The 27,290-nt window shown below is 40.7% G+C and overlaps 2 protein-coding genes across 2 annotated transcripts in view; both read right to left on the bottom strand.

Annotated features, from left to right (window-relative positions):
- The window catches only part of lrrc75a (leucine rich repeat containing 75A), an 89,885-nt gene extending 83,415 nt beyond the window's left edge, over nt 1-6,470 (bottom strand). Inside the window, exon 1 of the mRNA XM_034096847.2 lies at nt 5,311-6,470. Within this exon, the coding sequence (XP_033952738.1) occupies nt 5,311-5,562 (252 nt within the window). The 5' untranslated portion in view covers nt 5,563-6,470. The remainder of the gene's footprint in view (nt 1-5,310) is intronic.
- A 994-nt stretch (nt 6,471-7,464) lies between these two features.
- poldip2 (polymerase (DNA-directed), delta interacting protein 2) lies at nt 7,465-27,277 on the bottom strand. The gene is made up of 11 exons (XM_034097411.2): nt 27,051-27,277; nt 19,793-19,868; nt 19,438-19,535; nt 19,228-19,327; nt 16,823-16,898; nt 14,412-14,519; nt 13,529-13,665; nt 13,305-13,331; nt 11,380-11,505; nt 9,335-9,414; nt 7,465-9,172 (listed from the first exon to the last, which is right to left on the bottom strand). Exons 1-11 carry the CDS (start codon nt 27,233-27,235, stop codon nt 9,058-9,060), a joined length of 1,128 nt encoding a protein of 375 aa, XP_033953302.1. The 5' UTR covers nt 27,236-27,277; the 3' UTR covers nt 7,465-9,057.
- Between the last annotated feature and the right edge of the window lie 13 nt (nt 27,278-27,290).

Below are 27,290 nucleotides of genomic sequence, written 5' to 3'. Positions count from 1 at the left end.
TCCGGCGCAGACTGAAAACTCATCTCTTTCGACTCCACTTCGAGCGATAGAACTATTAACAAAGCACTTATATACTAATAAAGGACTGGCTTATCTAAAGCCAGTTGTGTAGCACTTTAAATGTTTTTGCTCTATGAAACCTGATGTACTTATATGATTCTGTTTTCTTCAAGTTTGTATTTTGTTGGTCGAACGCACTTATTGTAAGTCACTTTGGATAAAAGCGTCAGCTAAATGCAATGTAATGTAATAATGATATCAGAAAAAACTTGTCGAGGATTGTCGACAATTGTCTTGGAATGTGTATCCCCCTCGCGCCGATCACTCCAATATGAAAACTAGCACAAGTTACCCATTGTGTTATACTGTCATGTAATGTGATCACTATAATGTGGTGCAGTGCTGACATATTTTTGTAAGCCAACCCGAAAGTTGCCAGGCAACGCAATAATTTACAAACTCTTCAACTACAACCCTAATTATATTTAAAAACATTTTACAAGGCCTCACAAAATACTTTAATGTAAATTAAAATGTAAATGTGAAGGGATGTGTGTAATGTGGTGATTGACATTATTCACTCACGGATCTATGGGTTGGGGTATTGTTCCGCACAAACATTTTAGTTAACCGGACTTCCTGTGACGAAAACATTTTTTTTAAATAAAATACTTTATTCCGAGTTTGGTTGCTTTTCTCTTAGGAGGTCATCACATAACGGCATTGTAATACACGGTTCGGCTGCATTAAATATTGCATATCTGCCGTAGTTCTCTATTTATAGAGCCCTGATGAGAAGACTTCTAGACAAACAGGAACAACTGCCGCCGAAACTGAATATGTGGCGTGGATCATAAATATATCAGCAATTAAACAAAATCTTCAATTTCTCTTCACAATATAAGTCTCCTTGCAGTATCAATACTAATTCGGCTGACTTTTATATTTGATCCAATGGGTATATTGGTATATTTACACCATAACGGTGCACAGCTGATAGAAAGGGACACCTGGTGGTTAAAGCACGATATTGAAATGTATTATTTTTATTATTAGATATTAATAGGAGACACAGACAGGCAAACTAATAAGGCTTTATTTAAACATTAAAGAATACTTTAGGTTAAGGTCTTATTTTGAATAAGAAAAAAGCTGTGGGGGTATAAATATTAAGCCTGACAAAGTACTAATATATTGCTTTTCTGCAATGTTAACTACTGTATGTTTAAACACTTATTTTAACTGATATTATACATATGTAGTATACTCTTATAGGATGTATGTAGATAGTATAAGAAATGTGCAGAATACGACAGTTTAATGGTGGAGGTATACACACATATTGATAGATGTCTTGAAATACACTGTTGAGGAACCTGCGACCCAAGTTTTTCATCTCCGACCTTGTCAGGTATTGAACATTCAATAAATAAAGGACACAGAATTATTAAATATAAAACACAGAATTTGTGTGATTATACTAAATGATTTACAAATAAACACCACTGCATATTTACAACTGTTACACATGCTGATATAACGCAAATGTTTCCAACTCGGGATAAATAAAGTATATCTTATCTTAAGATGATCGATGGCTACTGCCATATTTGCAAAATGTGCCTCTGAACCTTGACAAGTGCATGTTTCAGGCTTATCAATGAACAACAGGAGGGGTCACAGACATAAGACGGGGTGGACCCGTTCAAATCCAGTTTTGTTCAGTCTGCCGTGGTTCCATCCCATTTCAAAGTGCTGTTTGACGCTCGGCGTAACCCTCGGCGCACACTCAAACATCCAATCACAGAGCTTGAGGTCTATCACGGGGTTCGTCAAGCGAAGCGGAGAGAATACTTACTTCCGGGTGTAAAATTCTCTAAAGCAACTACTATGAGCTGCTCCGACCCTCGGTCCTGACGGACTCCAACTTGTGTTTATTAATCAAACAAATAATTAAACACAAGGATAATTATGTGTTATTGTTGAGTAAATAACAGTGTGTGGTTTAGAAAAGAATACAAAATTAGATGGAAAAAACGATGAAACAATACAGATTTCAGTATTCTGCCCCTACTCTCCCCTTAACTGACGGCACCAAAAGTCCTACATTATTCAATTAAAATAAAGAAGTAAAAACAATAAGTGTGGCTTGATATTGAGTAGGAAAAAGGTTGATAAACGCTGTGAGAATGGATCTTCAGGTAGCATTCGCTCGCGATCTCAAGTCGTCTACAACATACGTTTAGGGAGCTATATAGAAGCCTATGGACATCCCGGAAAGTTGAAAATGTACGCTAAGGGCGTTGGAAAAAGCCGACACAGCCGCCCCCCTCTTGCATTGGAAAAAGCTGACACAGCCGCCCCCCTCTTGCATTGGAAAAAGCCGACACAGGGGACCTTGACATAACGTCAACATAGGCCGACCTCGGAGTGAGGATGTGTTGCAAGGGTTCACTCCACGTAAAGCAATGGGATTTTGCCATTGGATTTTGGTATATTGCAGAGAAAACGATCTGTGGCAAACATGTTGTACTGCGGGATAAACTCCACATATTAAAATCACTTACAAAATTACAAGGATTCATTCTTTTGGCAGAAATGAAAGCTAACCCAAACTACATCAAGGTCGCATGGATGCGCATCACCACCGCTTAACTAAAGACGAACTTGTCGATGTGATGAAGTTCGGTCGTTTTTTAAAGTCACTTGTTAGCAACCGCCGTTTTTATGGCACAAAGAAGCTTCGGCCAATCACAAGTGGGGTAAACAGTAGAGTATTTTCTGTCGGGGAACAAAATGTGAACATCTTTTAAACCGCTCTATATTATTTCAGTCTTCAAACCAAAAACGTTAAAAAAAACACTTACTTCGAGACGAGGGAACCGGGTCGGGAGTGGTAAAATGAAGGGCTGTCCCCAATTAGTCGGCTAAAACAGTCTTAGTCGGATAATTTGTCATTACTCTATTAGTCAACAAAAAAAAACTCCATCCATGCGATGCGTGTGCTTTGACGCGTCAGTCAGAAAACCCTCACACTTCATTCAGAGCTGTGCCTGGTCATTAAGTTAATTTTGTCGGGCAGGAAATTCTTAATTATCCCAGACAACCTCTGATTATTCTCATAATCGGAGGAAAACAGCAGCAGTGACTCAGGCAGTAACCTAAGCTTGTTTCAACATATATAGACCTATACTTTATTATAATACCGACCTCAGAAAAACATAAATTAAAGTTTTTATTTCATGATGAAGACGTGAGGCGAGGAGGTATTTTTGGCAACACGCAGATTGTCAGTGATTCCGTTTGCTGTGTAATATTTAAAGGGTTGTTATATTAAGATATGAATTATAGAATAAATTAACTAAATGTTCCGTGTGCCTTCGCTGATTGTTCTGAAACACATAAAGAATGTAGGCAGGCGGATCACACCGTCCGTCCGCTGTGACTCATGCGCTTTCTACGTGTAACATTTCATTTATATTATATTTATATTTCAAAGGTTCGTATACAGTTTTATTTTATATGTTATATTAGCACAACATACCATGATGTTATAACAACGTTTTGTATCAGCCCTTGAAACTGAAACCATTTTGGGAGAAGAAATGTATCAATAATATTAATAATGATAGCTTATCACAAACATGCTGGATTAGTCGAATAATCGCCTGAATTGACGACTATTGGTCGACTAGAAAGATCTTTAGTCCAGGGCAGCCCTAATAAAATGCTCAATCAAGAAGAAAAAAATTGGCCATCCCCATTTCCGTTGAGTCTTCTTCGGGGAAAACAAATCTGATCAACAGTCAAAACAATGCTCACACTGAAGCTAAATCCAGGGGATGTTTGGCGTTTACACCAAATAGTCTCACTCTCTCTGTTAATCACCTCATGATTAATACAAAAAATCATCACCTTCATTTTTCATAATCAGATTGAGGCCAGTTTTAAGTAGCATGTATCTCACAGTAATCATCACAGAATCAGTGCTTATTGTGAGGGACCCTCATCAGCACCCCACTGTGTGGTTGTGCCTCACAGTCAGACAGGAGACTGAGACTCTCCTCCTCTGGGGTATCATAGCTTAATGAAGCAGCATCAGAGAAACTAATGCCCCGGTCACAGCGATGACGCATGAGGAGGAATCCTTGTTTGATTTGCTTTACTGTTGGCCATTGAAGCTGTAAAGAACAATAGAAAGGTGCTGATACAAATCTCCCAAACAATAAACTGTGGAAGCAATGTGTGTGTGTGTGTGCGTGCGTGCGTGCGTGCGTGCGTGCGTGCGTGCGTGCGTGTGTGTGCGCGTGTGTGTGTGTTTAACCGTGAGGCTCTGTTCCCTGTGAGTCATAGAGGGATACACGTGGCAGCATATGGATTATGTGCAGTGCTGTCTTCAAGGATGAGAGCTTATATCTCGGTTTCTCCCTTCTCTTCAATGATACACATGTATTAGATTAACTCCCTCCTTTTGAGCCTATATCCTTCCCTTTCTTAACAGCTCTCCAGATCCTCCAATTCAACTGGTGGGATTTTTCCTTCTCCTTCTTCTCTTTTTGTTTTTCCCCACACTAGAGTCTTTCAGTCTGTGCTTTACTTTGGCTTCTGTCTGTAGCAACAACAGCAGCCAGCCAGACTAGCACTGCAAACCTCTTGAAAGACGGAAAGAGGTAATACATTGTAGCTGTGTCCACACTGTGCCAGTGCAGCAGAGCCAGGCACAGCTCAACAGGTCCAGCCAGCGGGCTGAATTCATCAGTAATGTACGCAGCCAATCGATCAGTTTAGTCAGTGTCCGCGTCTGAGCCTGGCTTCTGTTTCAGCCCCAGGGATGACAACATGCTTACACACACAGAAATGAATAGAGGCAGGAGAAAGAAAGAACGCCAATAATATTTCTACTTAAAACAAGTCATGTTTTTTTTGCGAAGGCAGAAAAAGACTTGTGCAACCTTTATGTCTTTGCGAGACTATAGTAAAGTTGTTAGTATGAATGCATCTTTTAAATGCCTACGCTCGTTAGATACCGTCTACCTACCTTCACTGAAGTTTATTACAAACCTTTAACCCTTACGCACGCCTGCTCCTTGTACGCTCAAGTTGGACGGTCTGCCTTGACCAGCCGTAGACTAAACCAATGGCATATTCTTATGTATAGGGCTGTTCTTTGAGTTCTACCACCTTATCTACAGATGTATATCCATTGGAATAGAACAGGAATTTAGGATGATGTTCTCTTGAGCTAGAAATGTGCACTTGTGACCCTTGAGAGCTTTACTCCCTCTCCGACACACACACGTAAACACACACCTGTCGGAGTGTCTTGAGCATCTCCGTGGCCTCGTCCTGCTTGCCCTGCTTGGCCATCAGCATCATCTCCTGGATCATGCCGATACGGCGCTGGTAAGGCGGCGGCGGCGTCCCTCCACGCCCCAGCCGGTCCCCTGACTTCAGCATGAGGGAGGCCAGGATGTCCCCCCGCTCCCTGGTGGGGGTCCGCTTCCAGCTGTGCTGAGGGCTCGGTCCTCCGGCCTCCTGGCCTTTGGTCTGCTTGGCACCCATGGTGTTGCGTTTAATGTGAACTGTGACAATAACAAGACCAGTCCTACCAAGAAGTCATACCGAGGCAGGTTTGAGTAATGGTAAGACACTCAAAAAGCCTGCAGATCATCATATGTTTCGGAAGTTTGGGGCTAAAGTATCTGTGAGTAATACAATTCCAAACTGCGAAGGAAAAATGTTCAGTGTTACAAAGAGGAAGGAAAAGTCCAAGAATACAAAATACTACTCCATAACATTAGGAATTGGAGCTACCAGTTGTCTGCTTTCAGGAACTTGTAAATCCCAGAGACAGCAGCTCAGGTCGAGAACAGCTCGGAGGATGCTGCCTGCAGCATGGCCGCAAAACGCGGACACAGCACTCAGGATGCCTTCAGTGCAGACGGCTGCAGCCTCCTATCCCACACGCAACTTCACCACTTCTCTAAAATAATGTACCTTCGGCAGCAGGGTTATTTTCCTACTCTTCTCTGATGTTTTCTATTAACAGTAGCTCGGAGGACAAGGAGGAGACGGATCGCAGAAGGTGGTGCATGCAGCAGGGCATGGCAATGTTTACGTCTCCTGAAGATCACCGCTGACTGTCTGCTGCTCGCTCTGCACTGTCCTTCCGCCGCTGGAAAGGCACGCATAGGCTGAAACAAACCCCGCATTCGTCCTTCTCCAAGGTTGAGTCTCCATGCGCTCCGGAGCAGGAAGCAGTCGCACTGGCGTCTCAGTTCGACACAGGCTGCGGCTCCGCGGGCTGACAGGCCGGGCTGGTGTTCCCTCGCTGGGACTGAATTATGTATCGCACCCTCTGTTCAACTGTGTGGGGGGCGCGCGGAGAGTGCACATGAGCACAAGTCCACCCTCCTCGCAGAGTAATGGGTAGGGCTGGGCAGGAGCACATCGCCAAGTTTGCAGTTTCAGCTCGAGACACGACACTTCTTCTCCGGCTGTGCCCATTTTCATTAATTAATGCGTCACTTTAATGTAGCGTTGCTGCTTTCCATACGTTGACAGTTTTGGTTGAAGATTACTCATACGTTGTTATCCTTTATGATCTTCTAGTTAATCGGCATATCGTTTATTAGAAAACGTTATTTTGTTTTATTATCGAATAAACTAATTGTGCAATGTAGCTGGCTAGCATAGTGGCGAGGGTAAATCCTGACGTAACTTGACACAAACTATGACCTTTGGATTATGTACATTCATCTTTAGTAGCCTACTGCAAATACCTTTGTTAAATAGGCTACCTAGCCTACAAATTAAAAATAGTTTAAATATGCGAAGTAGTGTCGAATGTATTATAGAGAATGCTATTAATTTGTAAATGTCTGTAAATTATTTGGTCTTCGTCATAAGCAACATAGCAATATTTAAAAGAGATTTTCATATCGAGTTTGGCTTTTTGCATCGAAAATACAAGACACGTTCGGCCTACTCTTATATTTTCATTTAGCATGAACTAGAAGAGATATTTTTTTTTTAATGCAAGAATTATAGTTTTACCTCACCATTTAAGTGCAAGTGAAATTTAAAATAAAATGTTCAGATAAACTGAAAGAAAGCATCTTTAGACTATTCCATTCTACAAAGGAAGTATAGCTATTTTCATGTTATCAGCATGATTCAATGCCGTTTGATCACATAGGTACTACATACACCTCTGATTTACAGTATATGTAGTAGACAGAAAAATAAAGGAAAGATTGCACTGACCTCTGGTGGTGGCCGTTTGAAGTTCATAAACTAAATCAGTTTAAAACAACAATCTTCATGTAGTAGTAGGCCTACTGTGTATGAGAAAGGATGTCGATTTTGTCAAGGATTGAAGATCATTTAACAGATTAAGATTGTTTTTTCTTCTCTCATATCAACTGTATTGGCCTTGAGACTAACACAAGAAATGTCAACATGGGCTTTTCAAAAGGTATCATTTATTTATTATGCCTTTACTTACATCTTTATTTACAGTAGTATTTCAACCATCATAGTTACATCAAATCACTTAGCGAAACGAATTGTTAGCTTTATTTGCTCACTTTACCAGGGAGAAAATCCAGGCTCAGAACTGTCCGTGTCACAGATCCAAATTCAAACAATAGGCTTTAACCAAAGAGGTGTTCACGAGTTAAAACTTCATTCTTTTTTTTAATAAAGGTGTGCTGCATTTGTTATTCTAACAATAACTCGGCTCAACGCTCTGGCAAAGAAGAGATTCTTTTTTGGATGCCAACACATAGTTCACTCAGTTTGATCTTTGACACCATTGGATCACATGCGGATGGAAATCCCAGTTTTTTAAGCACCGATCAAGAAAATCTCCTCGGAATGTCTAAATGATGCAGACTAAAAAGAAAGATTATCTGTAATATTTACAGATATATTTTTTTATAGTGTTCATCAAAATGTACGACTCAGAAAAGATACAAGAGCATTTCTGAGACAGCGCAAATGAGAAAGCGAAAAATAATCGTATTTTCTGTTGACGAGTGTCAAACCCTAATTCCATCCCTGCTCTATAATGTTGTCAGACACTGTAACTTCAGCACTAAAAGCAGAGCAGAATGCCATCCCATTTCCCTTCCATCAGCGGCCCACACAGCTCCGACACCACTGAACTGTGACCAGGCTTGATTAAAAACACGAACGTCAAATCGGGTCCAAAATAAAAGTAATGCGACATGTTATCCTAAATTCAAACAAAGTATCAAAGAGTAGTTTGTAACACGTAGCTAAAGAGATGGCTTAATGTTCACTTAAAAGTGTCCTACTGAGGCCTCGGTGTGAAGCTCAGTGGGAGCTGTTTCTCTTTTCAGAGCTCAGCAGGAAATAAAACCAACCTGCGAAGACGTTCAGCTGTCAGATACTCAAAGTGTCCAGCTCAGCTTGGCAACAACAAATCAACCTCCCAGCACTGTTCCGCTTGGCTGCATGTCTCTTTAAACAGTGAACATTTCTCTTCTATATCATACAAAGTGGCGCAGTCATGAGTTCTAAAATCCGGAAATTATTTTTAGAACCATTTCAGGTTCGCTCGTCTCAATGTCATTGGGTTTTAAACATGTTTTTGGTTAGAAGCCTGAAATAAGGTCCGTGTTTTGTCCCACGACATAAAATATGTCAGTAAACACCCAACTCGTGAATGTCCGTATCTTCTAGCTGTTCGGTATCATTAACGTGTGTTGGCCACAAAGCTTATTTTCCTCCATACATAATGAAAATCCCATTGCTTTCTGTCGAGGCAGCCCTTGTGACGCTAACTTTCAGGTTGACCTACACAAATATGCCATCACTGCACCACTCTATATGATTAACCTAATGACATATTGCTGTTTGATGCACTCTCACACGTGCCTTTGTTTGGATGATGTAGAAAATTATAATTCTCCTTTGCATAACTAACTCACGCAGTCAGTTACAGAGGGAAGGACAAATCCAGACAACCCAGAGAGGACCAGGACTGACGGAGTGTCAGGGCCTCTCAGGCGGGGGGGAGACTACGGGCAGTTAGAACGTGTAGCCAGCAGGGGGCGCTTTGTCATCTTTGTTGCTCTCCAGGGAGAAGGGGGGAATGCGTACATCGAAGTGAGAGCCGTCGGTTCTTTCAATACGAAACGTCCCCCTAAACATAAATAACAGAGTAAAGCATGAATTAGTTTCAGACATATGTACGAGCATATTTCAAGTTATGTTAAGCCTTTGAAGGTGAATATGAAACGGCAGAATATGAAGCAGTGATGTGATTTATTTAACAGTTGAGTAATAAAAGACGGAGCAAACTCACCACATATGTCCGCTGGGCGCTTGTAGAGACACATGGCTGCTGTACTGAAAGGCCGGCTGTTCTTTTGACAACACCGGCTCCTGTTACAGCACACACACAAACACACAACAAAATGACAAGGTTACACAAATCATTGTTGATGCACACTTTTGTCCTATAATGGAGGGAGAAGCTGCTCACAGCTAGAAAAAAAACAATACATTGAAGGTGGTAGGTCATACAAATCTTAAGAAAAAAATGTTCAAAGATGTAGTTGGATTGACGTCTGATAACAAATGCATTGTATAATTATCTGGACTTCCTAGGAGTAGTTTTTAGTACGCATTAGGAAGAAAACTAACCATTTGTTAACAGTATTGTTAACGTTAAAGATAGGATATTTAAAGTCAGTACCAGTAAAAATCCAGTAACATTTAAATGACTCCTTTGGCTGCGTTTTAGGCCCTTAAGCCAGTTGTATTGATTGTGTTTGCAGCAAGCAGCTCTGCAAACACAACGTATTATGAATGTGCACGGCTTTATGATGTCATTATTTAGATAGCCTGCCTTTAAAAGCTCAATAACTACACAGATCATATGTCAGGGTATATGCAGGAATCCTGAAGTCAAATGTAATACCTTTTAAGACCTTTTTTAAGACCCTTTCCATACATTTTAAGACCTCATCGCAACTTCGAGTTCTAACCGGTTACTTTGGCGACACTTTACCTCACATTTACTATATTGATTGTAAGATCGCACAACTAAACAGAGTGCAGACAGACTACTGAAGCCTCCTCTCCACATGAACTTCAACCTCTCTGTGAAGGTCAAGTTTAATGCAGTATGCTGCTTTGTTGCTTCTGTACTCTGTGCTCTTTCATTCCAGTAAAACTCCTCAGAAACCATTATTTGACCAATACACAAAACAATTGACAAAACTTTGAACTATGAAATATATTAAACTTTGGTGAGCTTCAGCGGGGTAATGCCATATAGGAGCTCCCTCACAAATACCCAGGGGTTAAATTGGGCTGGGGCTGTCCGGGGCTAAGCCCGGCACATAGGACGATTCTCTGTCGTCATCACCCTCACACATTTTTCATATGTTTACAAAAAACGATATATATGTTAAGACTTTTCTCGTTCTTAATATAGACTATATTTAGGGTCGATATGTGTTGACCTTACTTTAAAATAGCAGATCTCTGTGACCGGATATAGTTTGGCTTAGACCCCGGCCCCACGAGGACGCATACAGTAAAACACATAGGCAAAAAAGTCTTCCGTTCACACGCATTCGATTCATTAACGAGTCCGTTCACACTCGACCGCTGGAAATGCTGGAAACGCTGTAGTACATATGCCAGGCCTGTAAGTGGCGCTGCTGCCGCCACAAAATACACCAAAAGCAGTGAAGAAGACCCCGGAGCATGGTTGTCATGGTTGCCCTTCTGTTTATTCTCGTGTGCGTGTTCTCCTGCTGTATATCTCTCAGGTAGTCCACCAGCAGATAACAACCCCCCCCCCCCCCCACAGAGCGGAGCAAGGCAACGAAACTTAAAATAAGAAGCAGCATTTTATGGCACGCTATGCATGGGGCCAACTTGAGGGGGTTTCCCGACATGGTGTTTCATGTTGTCGTTGCTGTGGACCTTCTTAATACCTTGGAACATGCAGTTTAATACTTTGTAATACTTTTTAATAGCCTTAATTTTCGTTAAATTGATTTATCAACTTTTAATACTTTTTAAGACCCCGCGGACACCCTGTATGTGACCGGAATTGCTCACATTTTCCAGGACATTAACATCTTACCGAAACTGAAAACCTGGTGTGAAGATGTTAAGAAGATACCAAATATAATTCACAAGGTTACAAATATAATTGTGTCATCATTTGTTTACAATTGTCATAATTAGCGCATTCATTTGTGTTTGTTGGCCAAAAATGTTTTATGTCACCGAATGTTCATCGTTGAGTGACTGAGGATGTTTGTTCCCAATTTGAAACAAAGTTCTCTCCCCGCCCTCCTGAGACATCGTGTGTGTTTTTGGTGTACTGACCCTCCCTACCACTCCTCGTCCTCTGACGGTCTCCAGGGTTCCTGAGAGGCTGAAGATCCTCCAGTGCCTCTCTCTCAGCTGAACCACCTCGGCGCCCATGTTCTCAAGACGGATACAGTACCGCCACTGCAGGGAGACAACACACACAAGTGTCAGAGTACTGAGTATGCAGACTAAGGTGGAATAAAGCAGTGCTTGTAGCTAGGCATGGGTACCGAGCCCCGGTATTAAACGGGCCCCGGGGCTGAATTATTAAAGACCGTTAAGCTCCGACGTTATCGGTCTTTTTATCTGTACTGAAGACATGTAAAACATATGTCATGTATTATTGCTACACAAACATATTGCAGTTTTAGTTTCACCAACTCCGTTTCTAATATGCAAAAAGACTGCAAAATGCGTCTTATTATTGATCTTCCCAATCCAGGCGAGAGATCTCTCTCTCTCCCCCGCCTGCTTGTGAGGGGGCGGGGCAGTTTACACACACGCAGCTGCTACATGCAGCAACACACACACACGGAGGAGATGGCGGAGAGACCGCGCTCCGAGGTGTGGTTAAACTTTACCCGTCTCGATGTGGATAATGCTCGTTACCAACAGAGTTTATCATGTAAGGGCGGTAACACGAGCAATTTGTCTAAACATTTAGCAAAAGTGCTCCACATTCAGACGGAGGAATGCACCGGGTTCGACTGTCTTTCTAGCAGCTCTGTAGCCCCGTCCACGAGTAACGTTTCCACGTCAGGTGTTTTGTATGCTAGCAGCAACACACGGAGTTAACGACATTATACAAACATGGGTTAATGATTAGAGGTAACAGAGTTATTTATTTTGTTAAAGTTTCAGCTATTCTGTTTACAGTTCTGTCATCACATTATTTAATTCGATTTGTTAAAACGTTGTCGTTTCTTTTGATGTGAAATATTATGTATTTAATTTAAATAAAAAGCAATGTTAATTTTGTAAACAATTTGTTTACCTTTTTTTCCTCTCCAAAAGAACCGATAAGAGTACCGTTAAAAGACCGGACCGATAAGCGGTATCGATAAAAGTAGTAGTACCGTTAAAACCTTAAAGATACCCATCCATACCAGGGTTTCCGCTAGGATTTTTTCTCGCCGGTCAAATGTCCGGGCAGAATTTATTTTACCGGACAAATTTGAAACTTACCGGTCATAGTTCAATAATAATAAGAGTTGTGTAGCAGAGTTTCCGTAAGCAGGTAATTTACCGGACTATGAGCAGATATGCTTCAGTTTAAAACTCAGTTCACGGGGCTCATTTTTATATTGCTTCAGTTTATAATCGTAACAGATCGAAAAAATTCAGATACATTTTTCAATAAATTATTCCACAAACAACATAATTATTACATTCAAACAAACTACTTGTAGTAGATAACGTACATTATTCAGAAGTTTACATCAACTTTGAATAATAACACGGGAGAAACGGAGCCTCTCTTTTCCCCCCTCTCTCTCCTGACAGCACGTCAGTTTCTCAAGCTGCTCCTGCAGCTCGCTAAACAGAGGGCGGGGCTTCAGGTGATTATGCAGAGCTGCATGTCTCGGTCAGACTCAGCAGCTGATCTGATCTCTCTCTCTCGCGCCCGGTTAAACTTCACTCGCGTTTATGTCCATATCGATCAGATCCAGCTCTCCTGATCGGCCTTTATAGAGAGCACCGATCAAACTATTAAGAGTGAATATCGACGATAATGACCGGCGACCGATCTATCGGAGCCTCCCTAATTATTACCAGACATTTTGACCGTCAGGTTTTGAATTTACTGGTTTTTTATCAATTTTACCAGCTAAAAACCGGTAATTACCGGCTAACGGAAACCCTGATCCATACTTGTAGCTGGTGTTCATTTCCCAAAGTGACTACGTATTCCCCACAGAAGAGAAACATCTGCTACTCACCCAGTATACATGGGAGTTCTGGGCCTCCTGAGAATCAGAGAGAATATCCATTAGCATTAACAGAACCAACCAAAACAGAAAACAGCAAGAGTCACAGCAATAGTCTCGATTTGCAGACCTAAAGTTAGGTCAGTGCGATGTGGCTAATACTCGAGCTAGTGTGCTCCAGGCTGTGTTTGCAGCAGCTTCATATCTCTGAACTTAGATGCTGTTTGGTCATTTACCCTCATGCCCATGTAGAAGGGGATGACAGTGACCCGGATGTTCTCCGTGGTCTCCCTGTGGACGTCAGACAGCTCCAGCCAGGGGTGGTTCTTCTCCTGCCACGCCTTCAGGGTGTCTCTGGGTGTAAATGGTGGAGCTACAGGACAAAGCACATGTTTACTCACAATACTGTTTTTTGTTACATCGACCACGTAAACGGTAAATGTCAATGGTCGGATCCGAACCAGAAGTGAAACTAAATGACTCATTGCATCAGGGAAATACATTCATTCATTCGATATTGGCTTGAAAACACTAGACAGCCAACCATCATAGCTATTTATTGAATATTTCACCCACAAAAGGACCATTTGTAAATCAAAACTCACAACGCGATACATTTATTTGCTTAGAAAATGTTTCTGGTTGGGCTTGACAGTGAACAAGGATCCAAAAACACATTAAGTTCTTAGGAATTGAATTAATAGGGGCTGTGTGAACCGCAGCAAAACAATATCAATACATCATTTTACAAACTATGCATAGTTTTGCTTCTGTTTAACTAAGCTCTCATTTACTTCCATTCATATTGAACACTTATCCTTTTTGAATTCATGCAGAAATAACAACATTTTCTTAATTAATTCAAGGTATCACAGGGTAAGTAATTGATATTCAAATGGTCGTTTTGTGGGTAAAATATTGCTTTAATGGCTTTGAACAAAAGGAATACTAACTAAACCGACAACTGCTTAAAGATCTACAATATTTAACTTAGAATAAAATACTATGACTACGATTAATAGCAATGACATTCGTTAACGATGCTTCACAAGACTAAAGTGAGACTGCATTGTAAAAGGTGTGTGAAGCATGATGTGGCCGCTCCAGAAGAGAGTGTACCTTTGGCAGGGTTGAACATGAGGAAGCGCTCAAACAGCTCGTGCTGGATGGGGATCTGCTCCGTAGAGTTATAGGGCAGGATGTCTTCATGGCTCACATAGTCCAGACCTGATGACAGAAGCACACACATGGGGACGAGGCAGAGAGCAATGAATGCCTCAAAGGGGACGTTTCATATACTGTGGGAGCTAAACTGGAGAGTGGCCCATCACATACAATGCGTTGGAGTGCTAGCAAATAGAAGCGGAAGTTTTACAAAGTGATGTCACTATGTTACGGTAGTAAACAAAGGAGTTAAATGGAGGTGTTTCAGGCGGGGGGAGTGTGGGGGAGAGAAACTCCCTCTGGAGGGAATACAGAGATGTAAGGCTTTATGCACAGAAAAAACCTATACAACACAATACAAGAAAGCGAAAAAATATATATATATTGAATCCTCTTTACAAGCTGAGCTGGACTATTTCCTCAGAAATAGCTTTTTTATTGTATTGTTTATCATGAATGCCCCCATTCAAAACTGTTGAAATGGGATATCCAACAAAAGTGATATGCTTTGGGCGACATGTCCGGCAGAGCAGAGGAGACTCTGTAGTCAACAACTCACTAATTACAGTATTGGTGTTTTTAGCTAAACTAGACTAGGGAGTATTTGCGAAAACAGATTGGTGTTTTACCCTCATTGTTCTCGTTAGAGTTTAATGGTTGTAATGTTGACCATGTGCATGTAATGGTGTGAGCACATATGGTAACCTAGAAGGCAATCTCGCCTTGTGCGCTCTATTTCATTCAGTTAACACATCATCGTTTAGAAATTAAAGCTCAACTATGTCCTTCATCATTGTTTTGAATAAATGAAATAACAGCAGTAATAGGCCATCTAGCTTTAAAACATTGCTGTAGAGCAGGGGTGCCCAACCTTTTTTGAACCAAGAGCTACTTTTAAAGTTGCCAGTCTGCCGAGATCTACCAGTCCAAATAGAGAGGCGTATCCATTACTGACAGCCTACTACCAGGTAAATACACACTTCTATTTGTATAAAACTGACCTTTGTACGATTAATACTTCATAAAATACTGCAGATTCTTTATCTTACCTCTTTCTAATCTACACACATACAAGTATTTAACTGAAGTTACACAACAGTGCTGTTGATATAGAGTTGGAGTTTATTCACACGTCACATACTACAGTGGGTAATACAGTGCTGCCACATATGACACAGGAAAAAAGAAAATACTCTGAACCCTTTCTTTGCCATTAAAATTAGGCTTACTAATAAGACAACTCAGATCTGAAGCTACGCAGGAATCTGCTGCCAAAGAGCAATAAAAAAAAAGACAAAATTAATAGAATCAAACCCTTTTGTTGTTGCATTTTAGTAGAGTATAAAAATAAATGCCTTTAATAGGATGCAAGCAACACTAGTTTCTTAACCTGAATTGATAGACTATAATCAATTTAAGTTTGCATTCTTATAGCCTACCATTTTGTACAATAATTATAATGACTACGTTCAAACAAACTAAAACTTACAGCTGATTAATAACGGTATCTAACTTGAGTTTTTATTATATCAAAAACCTGTTGAAATGCTACTGTTATTTTTACTGTCCCCCAAAAGCGCGTCGCAGCCTCCAGGAATGCTTCTTTCACAACTTCACCGTCTTTGAAAGACTTCATGTGTTTCGCAAGAACGTGACTGACACGATGAGATGCTATGGTAGCAGCCTTGCTCTTGTTGTTGGGCCTGGTGAAAATGGACTGCTGTGCATTTAGCTGTCCTTTCAGGCCCCTCCCCTTTTGGGAGCGTAGGGCAGATTTAGGAGGGAATTCCGTCTCGTAGCGTTTGTGCACCGTTTTGAAATGCCGCTCCTAAATGACCCTTCTTCGATAAAGCCACGCTCGCATTGCAGATGAGACAGATGGACTTTGAATTGGAATAGATAAAAAATAATCATCCTCCCACTCGGAGTGACAATTATATATTTTGGGCTTTTTTGCTTCGGCCCACCAGCCACGCCCTGACACATGGGGTCTAGCCGGGCAATCACAAAGCTTTGATGCGTTCAAGTGCATTATTCTGGAACGGGAAGATTATGTTATAGGACATTAACGATAAAACAGAATATTGTTGTTCTATTTTTAGACACATCTCGTAATCGACTGGGAATCTCCCCGCGACCGACCGGTCGATCGTGATCGACCGGTTGGGCACCCCTGCTGTAGTGGATCTAATTTATCAAAATGTTAAGAGTGGGTGTTAAATACTTGAATCTTCAAAGGGAAATTTGACAATGGAAAGTGGTGTGGTGGTAGAATGAGTGTTTAATTAGGTCTGCTGAAAGCATTTAACCTGATAGAACCTCTGTAATGTATCATTGAAGTGCCATGTCGTGAACACTGTTCATACCTGGGATAGCGTACAGGGCTCTGCTGTCGTCATGGTTTGCCAGAAACGTCACTGCCTCCGTCTGGGACCTCTGAGACTGTCGAACACACAGAGACACACTGCTGACAGGACAACCAGAGCTAGATTCTCACACTGTTCTAGCTTTGTCTCCATGGAGCATTAACCCTCATTGCACTTCATGTTTACATGCTTAAATGGTCAAAAAGTGCTTTATATCCTGGCTCCAAAATGGTGGAATGAGCTCCCCAGCAGAAAGCTTACACACCTTCCGGCGCAGACTGAAAACTCATCTCTTTCGACTCCACTTTGAGCGATACAATGAAAAAAAAATACTTGTAGACTAACTAAGGACTGGCTTATCTACAGCCAGTTGAGTAGCACTTGAAATGTTTTGGCTCTATGAAACCTGGTGGGCTTATATGATTCTGTTTTCTTCAAGTTTGTATCTTCTTGGTCGAATGCACTTGTAAGTCGCTTTGGATAAAAGCATCAGCTAAATGAAATGTAATGTAATATCTCTCATAAGAATTTGGGATTTTAGCCCTTATAGACCATTTACATGCACAAAAACCTATATAGCACAACAACCTATATAGCACACTACAGGAAAGGGGAAACCCCCAAAAGCTTAATAGGGCCTCTTTAAGATACATTACAACTTCTCCAAGGACAATATGTGTGAAGGAAAAAAATGTCACACACTCTTATCAAATGTCTGTCCCAAAGGTCTGTGTAAGTGAGTGTAACAACTAGGAATTTAATTATTAGGATTCTATGAGTTTAAGAACAAGTTACTTATATTTTATTTTGAAGCAATGCGAATATGGCTTACTATTTAAAGAGCCTGTGACACGGGTTTCCCCCATCATCCAAACCCATCCATTTGAGTACATATTGTCCCCTTGAAAACCGTTACTGAACTGATTTGGGATATTTGTACTTTGATAACCATTAATCTGCCCTTCAATGTTGACCATTTTCTGGATCTTCTCGGGGATTCTTCAAGTCCCGCCAAATGATGGGTGACGTCATTGCGGGCACAGCGCTCCAGCTGCACCGTCCAGGATCCCAGCATCTGCATGTAAACGCACGACGGCGCACACAGCAGCAAGCTCAGACAGCGATGACAGGTTAATGTTGAACGTGTCTGAGAGCTCATATGAGGCTGAAGGATCGGTTTATGTTGTATCTGTTAGAAGTTTAGGAATGAGGTGCGTCAATATGGGCGATCATACGGTCATGTAGCCAGTGGTGGACTGGGACTAAAAATCATCCCGGGACTCTCGAGCGGCCCACTTCGGTACCGCTAGTAAATTGTCAACGGGGGGAGTGGGGGATGTGCTAGTGACTTATCCAACCGGCCCACTTCGGTACCGGCCCATCGGGATTCGTCCCGAAGGCCAGTCCGCCACTGCACCCAGCCCAGCCCACATAAACTGTAAACGGGGGAGCTTCGCTGCGGGGAAGCGGTGGACCAAGTGTCCCGATCGGAGTGGGATTAATAATAATAATAATAATAATAATAATCCGTGCATTTTATCCATTAATTTCCCCAACATTGTGGTCAAAAAAACCACACGTTTAATCCATGTTGGTGTACTACAACTACAAAAAGCATCGGTTTGTTTTCTCATCAGGAAATGCAGACCGGCTCAAACAAACGATTTTTAAATCATCATCCTCACGATAATTTAATATCATATGTTCGCCGAATTGACATGAAAGCACTAATAAATGTAGTTTCATCCACTCGAGTTTACAACTACAAAAATAATCGATTTGTTTTTATATCACATCCTACGGGAGGAAATTCAGCAGCTCTCACTACCGATTTGTAATCCTAATGTAATCATCATCTTCACCACGATCATTTATGTTTATGTCGCCGAATTGACATGAAAGCACTGACAAATATGAATATACTGTAGTCAACTTCATTAAAACGTTATTAACGTGCCTAATCTCAGTAATTCACCATTTCTACGCATGACAACACACTTTGTCCGTGTTTGGCTCTCTCGCCGCACAGTGAAGCGTTCCCGCATTGACGTCACTTCCGGTTTCCCCCAAAACTTCAAAATGAGTCGAAGGAATTTCCCCGCGATGTTCGAAATTATTGATATTTAACGCACCTTATTTTTTAAGCTGACGGTTCGAGATTACCAGTAGCCCAATATTTAATTGCACAACAGTTGTTGGGAGGCTGTCACAGGCTCTTTAAATGTCAGGGATAGAGGATTTCCGTTGAAATTGGACTTAAATGATGCAGTAAATATAAAAGGAATAATGGCAAAATGAATAGTTATTGAAATTCCAAATGTCTTACTGAGCTTCAACCACCTACTCCGATGTATGTGCAATGTAAGGTGGTCCTAAAACCCTACTGTAACTGTATAGTGACTTACTATATGAGGGCAGTCCCTGGTGTCAATCAGGACCTGGTAGTATGTGTGAGTCTTCCCCTTCACCTCCTTGGAGCCGTGTGCACCCGGAGGGTCAGGTTTACTAAGGAGAGAAAGTAAGAGATAGAAAAAGATCTCAGTTAAACAAGCCTCCAAACAAGCCAATGAGGACTGTTCGTTCGGTGTAGTCTAAAGCCAGAAGTGGAGGTTTACTTTTCAGACATGGGAGGGGTGATGTCTCTGTCGTAGAGGCGGGCGTGCCAGGGGAACAGGACGATGCCTCTGTAGCCAAACACACTGTGGAGAAACAGCTGAGGAGAGAACAACAAGCACACATTGGATGAGTTGCTGTGAGATGACATCTGCAGGGGGCTTAATAAAAGAAAGTAGATGGGATTACAGTCACTTGACAGGATCACATCAATGTGCTATCATAACAAAACTAATTTAATGTCGTGTCAAAACTTGAAAACAGACCAGGAAACATAGGATAATACAGTATTATTCAAAAGGAGGTCTGATAAGAGCTATCCAATTGGTGTTGTGTTTGTGACTGGAAGTGACTCACCTGTCCCGTTTCATATTTTCCGTGCTGCTTCACAGCCTCAAACATTCCCACCGTCTCCAGAATCTTCCCTTCAGGCCTGCTCCTGCCAAACACAGGCAACACCATTACACACTGAACCCTGTGTGTGCATTCAAGGGTGTTTTAAGGCCCGTTAACACTGTTGATAAATCTGCAAACCTTAACTTGCTAAAAAAATTAAATAACGCAATTTAAAGTTTGACCCAAAGTTGACCCGTAACTCCATCGCGGACGTTTACAATGAGCTGCACGGCCGTGAAAGGGCAAAGAAAGCGTAGCGCACATTATGCAGAGGGTCATTGCAATGTGAATGCTACCATACGAGTATATGTCCTGTTTGGCGCACATTTTACAGAGGGTGATCGCAGCGGATCTCGATGACAGCGGCTTTGTCGTTGCTTTAGCCAAGTGTTGGAAAATTGTGTGACTTCATGATATTAAAAGACCTCCGACTTGTCCGTTTTTCATGCATTTCTTTTAGGGATGTCCCGATCACCTTTTTTTGCTCCCGATCCGATTCCGATCATTTGATTTTGACAATCTGCCGATACCGATTTCTCCCGATCCGATCTTTATGCAATGCATTAAGAGAAAAAAAAGGTAACCTCTGCCTTCCAAACATTGCATCTGGCTGTTACACTGCCTTCGCTTTCAATTTTATAATACTTCCAAACTCCTGACATTTTCTCTGTCCCGACTCCCGAGTCACCAGCTGAACGTAGCCTCTTGTTAGCTTACTGCTACTATTTGACACTGCACCCACTCTGTTGCCAGATTTCAGAGAAATAAGCAACCAGGTCTATGAAAACAAGCCCAAAGAAAGCAACACATACATGATGTTGTGTAATTTTAAAACAAAAGTAAGTCCTCAGGATGACTTTAAGACGTGAACATGGTCATTTTTGTTTTGTAACATCATTTAAAATAAAAATATTTTATAAAAATAAAATAAAATAAAAATCCCGATCCCCGATTTCTTTCTCCCGATCCCCGATTTTTTGAAAATCACGTGATCGGCTCCGATCCCCGATCACGTGATCGAATCTGGACATCTCTAATTTCTTTATTAACACACCGCACGTGTATTAGATGCATCTCCCACCAAAAATAGTGAACACTAGTGTGACTAACATGATTCAAATTGTTTTATTGACAGACAGCACTAGTTTAAAACCCACCTCCAAACACAAGACCACAAACTAACATACATAAGAAAAAGAAGAGGACTTTGATCAAAACAACTTCCTGTGGACAAACACAAACAGTCCATAAATCCCCGAGGAGCTTCGGCAGGGAATCCCTCAGTTCTGAAGAGAATAGGCTTCAGGATTTCCCCTCCTATCGAGGCGATTTACATTCATCCCTTTAGAAAATCCTGCTGCATCCTCACATCACCCCCCCCCCCCTTCAGTCGTAATCTCAATCACAACTTTGACAGGATTGAATAAAACACCTCGATTTTTCAGATATCAACAAGAAGAATATAATTTGTCCTAATCTCAATGTTCACACATACACACACACACATATCACCACTGACAACAACAGCTGGTCACTTCTAATAAATAACACGCATAGTTCTGTGCTCCCTGCAAAGCTAATCTTTACAACAGAGATGAAGAGGGGGGGATTAATGATGTGGATATATGTGGGATTAAATCACACAGTAGGTTAGTCTCAGGTTATTTTCTTATCATGGGTGTATTGAGCAAAAATAAGGTAACCTGATCTTACTATGAAAAATATGTTTCAAGTCCAACTTAAATCAAATCAGTTTTTTGTTTGTAAACTAATTGTCTCGTGTTAAGGACAATCAGTAGTTTTGCATTGATTCTTCAGACTACCATTACATATCCGACAATGTCGATGGAGATGATATTTGGAAACAGCCAATCATGTTAAATTACAACAATTGCAAAGCAGATATTTTTAAAATACGTTCAATACTGTGCTTTCTTTAAATCCATGTTTCCTTGCTAGAAGTCATGACTTCTTTAAAAAATAACTCTTACGGGTAAGAGTGTTGATAAAAACAGGTTGGTCTAACGGAGCTTCTTCCGGGCATTTATACTTTTAAAGATATGCAACATAGAGTGATGATTTCACATAATGAAATCATGTACACTAAGTTTTTTTTCTCAGGATTCTAAATATGTAAAAGAGGGACATTGTTGGTGATAAGGCCAAATATCTTAGGGACTGAGAGATCATTCATTCATGCATTTCTTCTGATAAGCGCTTCCAACATGTCTTGAATGCAGCATTATATATTAGGGCTGTGCATCTTCACTGGTCTCACGATTCGATTCGATTACGATTATCCTGTCAACGATTCGATTCGGTTCGATATCCCGGTGCATCACGATTCATACCAATGCGTTGCATCCTCAATTTTCTATATTACTGCACATGGCTTATTTTTCATCAACGCATACATGCAGTAAATACATATGAACTCTCTTTTTATTATTTAGAAAGTGCTTCAGAAATCAATAACATAAATGTCTTGACATTAATTTATAAACCATAATAAATGAATTGTATAGGTCTAGCCTCCGTGTGTGAAGTTGTTCCATCCTCAAAAACAAAAAGCTAATGCTTCTGCAGTCTAGCTGCAGCTTCTAGCCACGGTCTTCTGTTAAGAAAGGACACTGAATGTCCTGAATGTGGCCTCACACACAGGACCTGAGTCTGAACACAGCAGACAACAGGAGGATTTACAACAGCATATAACAACTAAAATACTGCATGTGGGTGCACACTCACATTCTCTGTTTTACTGTTGCATAAATCCCATGCATGTATGAGATTAAGTTAGCTTCATTATATCTCAGTGATTAAGTGAATAATAAAGTTTCTTTCGGGTCACTGTCAGCCTGTCAGTCATTATTTTCAGGGAGGGGGCGGGGCTTGGAGGAACGGAGAGGAGACGGTGATCGCGGAAGCTTTTTTCCTCCTGCCTTCACAAACTTTACATACGTATATATCGTCTGAAAATTGCTAGAGGACATTCATACTCTGCAATCCAAGACTTAATTAAATCCACCAAAAACCTGACATGATTGTAACGCGATTCTTTTTGAAAAACATAAATCCCTGTCTGTGTCTCTGAGCCGCAGCGACACGGAGTGATTCGGAGCGGGTCCTTCTGCTTTTGGTTCTGGACTGGTGTTCTTGTGTTGGTGGATAAAGCAGACTGCTCCGTGTTCGGTGTTGCTGTGCCGCTGTCACGTCTGTTCCCTGATCTCTGCGTCACCGACCGATTTGATATTAAAGTGACAGAAAAAACGTTATAGTAAAGCCGAGGCCGGAAAATCAGGAAGCAACGTTACTACTCTATAACCGATTATCTTCCGTCACTGCATCGAGACCGAATCGTCCACGTCCGCATCGCAATGCATCGTAAAAACGATTATTTTCAACACCCGTATTATATATACACGTGTCTATTTATAGGATGCCAAGTAACACTATGTGCTGCCCTGAAGAGATGCTATGACTCATATCCATTGCACTGAATAGAGACATCTGAGATAAGGGGGGTGCTTTGTTTGAGATAAGAAATATCAGAATTATATCAAAAAATTGTGTTTGGACTTAAAACAACCCCTACTTTAAATGTGTTTCACATGAAATGTATTGAATTGAGGGCTGTCAACTTTAAGGCTTGGGAATATTCTGGAAACTTTAATGTGCTAAAACAAAATGTACGCAACTTGATCAGATTGCAACGTTTGACCCCAACTTCCTGCCGTCGTTCCAGCAGAGACGTTTAGTTTACCATGAAATGCATGACAGAGAAAACGCCCAAAAGGTAGAGGAACTGGCAAAAACGAGTGCTTGCAGTTTGAAAGCGTTAGCAGGATTCCAGCATATGCACTGTGTTGTGCACATTATAAATCGCAGCAGCTCTCCATAACAACTCCATAACAACGGCTTATTTAAGTCAAACAGATGACACTTCAGTGTCTGTTTAAACAAACATCACAATGGAAAAATGGTGGTAGCAAATCATTTTACGTCGTATCATAAAGCCAGAAGTGACGATGGGTTTTGTTTTGAAACAACATTTTGAAGTGAACCATGTTGGTTTTAAAAAAGTGGAATCACCCTTCATTGTCGAGTGCTTTAGCGACGTGTCAGGATATTGACGGACTTAAGTCCAATAATTCAGAAATCATGTCATAAACACTTTGATTTGTCTTACTAGTTGAATGTATTTCCGTATACAACACCACACGTTCATTAGTTTTATCCCCCCCCAAAAATTATTATTATTTTAAAAATTGTGATGAATCCTGACTCAGATTATTACTGTGATTAAAAGTGAAACAAAATTATTGTTTGACAGCACTAATTTCATTATTTTGGAGTTGAAATAGAAAACACCATGTAGATATCAATATATGATGCAAATGTAAAAGCAGTCATTCCACTTTGCAAACTTCTGTTCTGTCTCTACAACAATCTATCAATACCCTGTTTGAGCAGAGATAACCAGATCTAAATATAGCTAACCCATTGCAAACCCTCAGCCCAAAGCAACCCCTGCCCTGGTAATTAGCCAAGTGCTCCTCTCAGTAAACACAGGAACCATCCATTTCACTTCATCCTTTTCCTATTGTACGTGAGGATGAAACCAGGTCAGTGTGCCACAGAGCTGTCATCGTGTCAGAGACATGTTGGCAATAAGACAGGAGTTTTGTTTACACAGGTGACATACACTCAAGTGAGAGCTGGTGCTGAATCCGTTCAGATATTTCACACCCGTCTTAACTTCTTTTCACGGAGCTATATTTCACAAATGCACAGCTTTCTGTCATTATCTGACAGCTCTTTGTTTCTGTTTAGTAAAGTGGAGGCGGCTTCAGAAACAAAAAGGACCAACTGGTTTCTCACTGCACTAAATCACAGCCTTTGAGAGACAATGCTTCGGCTTCACACAACAAATAGGAGCTGTCAGAAATAATATGTGTTTGCAACAGTTTGGCCTAAAACACTCAATTATAACACTACATTTTGTTTAGCTGATCATTTAATCAAAATCGACTTGGAGTTAGAGCAATGAACCAGAAGGAAACACATTTTGAAGAGATTAGCTATTCCATCTTAGAACAATTCAAACCTTTTCTTTTTGAAATACTTTTTAAGTTGCCTTTGCAATTCCTCCTCAGAAAAGTCCGTGTTTAGTCATGGCAACAGTCCCCATGTAACTAATGATAGTACTACCAAGTCTGAAAAGTCTTGTCGTATCTGGAAATCTGACTGTTAAGAATTTCTCTTGGAACAAATACAATTGATCAAATTCAGCTTCCTTTATATTTTGTATAACACAACTTTTAAAAAGATCAAACATTGCCTAAAACACTAATAACAACCTTTCAGCTGCACCATATTTTGGTTATCATTTTTAAATATGCCTATTTTTAGATTATGTTTGAGAATGAATGTTGTCCTTTAGATTTGTCCGTTTCAATCTTGCAAATGGAGATGAGTGCCGAGTGCCTTAACTCAAAGATCTAGCCTTTTCTCAATTTGTGGCCATTTACTGTTTTAGTCTGACAGGAAGTTCTACAACCCCAATCTCAGTGTGATGTCACGCCGCGGTCCAATCAATGACGTGGCAGCAGGCAAATATATTTTATCTTTGATATATATCTTTCTCAGCTAGTGTTTAAGAATATTTCATCAGGTGATAGGGTCTTTTCAATACAGAGATCTGATACTGTGAAACAGTGAGAACATTGACATATCTTAATAATTGTGCTCTTTTGTTTCTGTTAGGGTAACAAAGTATTTGCGAATCTCAGCTAAATTCCTTATGCGTAATGGCCCATTTCAGAACTGTATACAGTATATTTGAGTAAGGGGGTTACTATTATGATTATTGATGTGTTTTTTATAAAAGCTGGTAAATGTAGAGCACATTTGAATAACTTTATATACTGCTGCTGTATATCTTAGCCTATAATTATATGTCAAAGTTCATTGAATAGTTAATTTATATTAGTATTTTGTATTGTAATATCTAAATCTAAAATGAACTAGTAACGTACAGCTAAATAAATGAAGTGGAGTAAAAAGGACAATATTGGCTTCTAAAATGTGGTGGAGTAGAAGTATAGAGTAGCATAACCTGTGAATACTCTTGTAAAGTATAAGTATCTCAAAATTGTAAGTAAGCTCTTGAGTAAATGTACTTTGTTACTATCCACCACTGACAAGGCCTGTGTACGCAATCACTGATTGAACACTACATCAAACCCAGACAAAGTATAGTAAGAGCTTCCTTCATAAACAATGCCTTTGAGTAGTGTCATTAGTGGAATGCAACTAAGTACATGTACTCAAGTACTGTATTTAAGTACAATTGTGAGGTCCTTATACTTCAGTTGAGTATTTTCATGTTATGCTAGTGTGGACTTTTACTTACTACATATTGGATGCTATTTTGTACTTTTTACTCCACCTTTTTTGTATTAGTCAAATGTAGTTACTAGCTACTTAGCCGGTATGGATTTATAAATCAGAATATAACTCAACCAACAAATCAGTATGTATTATTAAAGGTTAAACTACCCAGCAGTGTATCAAGTAATTTAAATAATCCCCACCTTTACCAAGTGCAACATTGACATTTATGAATATAATTATAATACAAACATGTTGTTAAATCTGATATGGGCCATACTATAAAATGAGTACTTCGAGTACTTGAGGTATATTTTGATGCCGATACTTTGCTACATTTACTTGAGTACAATTTTGAAAGCAGGACTTTTACTTGTAACAGAGTATTTTTACAATGAAGAATTGCTACTGATCTGAGTACTTCCTATACCTCTGTTGATAATGAACAGTTCGTTGCACCATAATGCCACTCATCTTAATTGTTCTTAATGCAATGAGAGGGTGTGTTAACTCCCTAACAGTGGGCAGCACCTAGGGATGTTACATGCTTTGACTCAGCAGGTTGCAGGCAGTTAGATCAGGTGTTGCCCAATCCATGCTTGCTGGTTACCTTGCTAGCTAATGAACAGCAGAGGACAACAGCATTTTCTCCTTTTTGCGCTGCTAATTGTTAGCTCATGTTTGCACACCACGTAGGCACCTTCTCGAGGAATGTATCCCCTCAACAACAACAACAACAACATGACCAGTGTTTGTTTTACGGTGTCATCTTGAAGGGCTTAGCTAAAGTCTTTAGCATGTTAGCATTGACAGAGGAGGACACTCTTACCGTGACGACATGAACCTCTTCTGCTGAAAGCCGCCGGACAGCCCGCATGCTCGGCATTGAACCCGCGGTCTGAAAGCCTCGGACCCGCTGCTGCTGTCCACCACACTCAGTATCCTGTGTGCGTGTTTCTTGTTGTATTTACTGACAGTGCTCAGCAAGCCTCGGCGTAACGCGCAGGCCGCCATGTTTCTAGACCTGGCACGCGCACACACGCATTTACATCAGGTTACATGCTGCATT

Source organism: Pseudochaenichthys georgianus, chromosome 13 (genome assembly GCF_902827115.2).
Source record: "Pseudochaenichthys georgianus chromosome 13, fPseGeo1.2, whole genome shotgun sequence".
Taxonomy (NCBI): Eukaryota; Metazoa; Chordata; class Actinopteri; order Perciformes; family Channichthyidae; genus Pseudochaenichthys; species Pseudochaenichthys georgianus.
The sequence above is the reverse complement of the archived record's forward strand: the minus strand, read 5'-3'. Positions and strand labels throughout refer to the sequence as shown.

Excerpts from the sequence above, each read along its gene's own strand:
- poldip2 (XM_034097411.2), bottom strand. The coding sequence starts at position 27,235 with ATGGCGGCCTGCGCGTTACGCCGAGGCTTGCTGAGCACTGTCAGTAAA. Across the intron at positions 19,328-19,437 it reads ACCCCTCCCATGTCTGAAAA|TAAACCTGACCCTCCGGGTG; the intron begins GTAAACCTCCAC and ends TTCTCTCCTTAG. Across the intron at positions 13,332-13,528 it reads CCTTCTACATGGGCATGAGG|GAGGCCCAGAACTCCCATGT; the intron begins GTAAATGACCAA and ends TCTGATTCTCAG.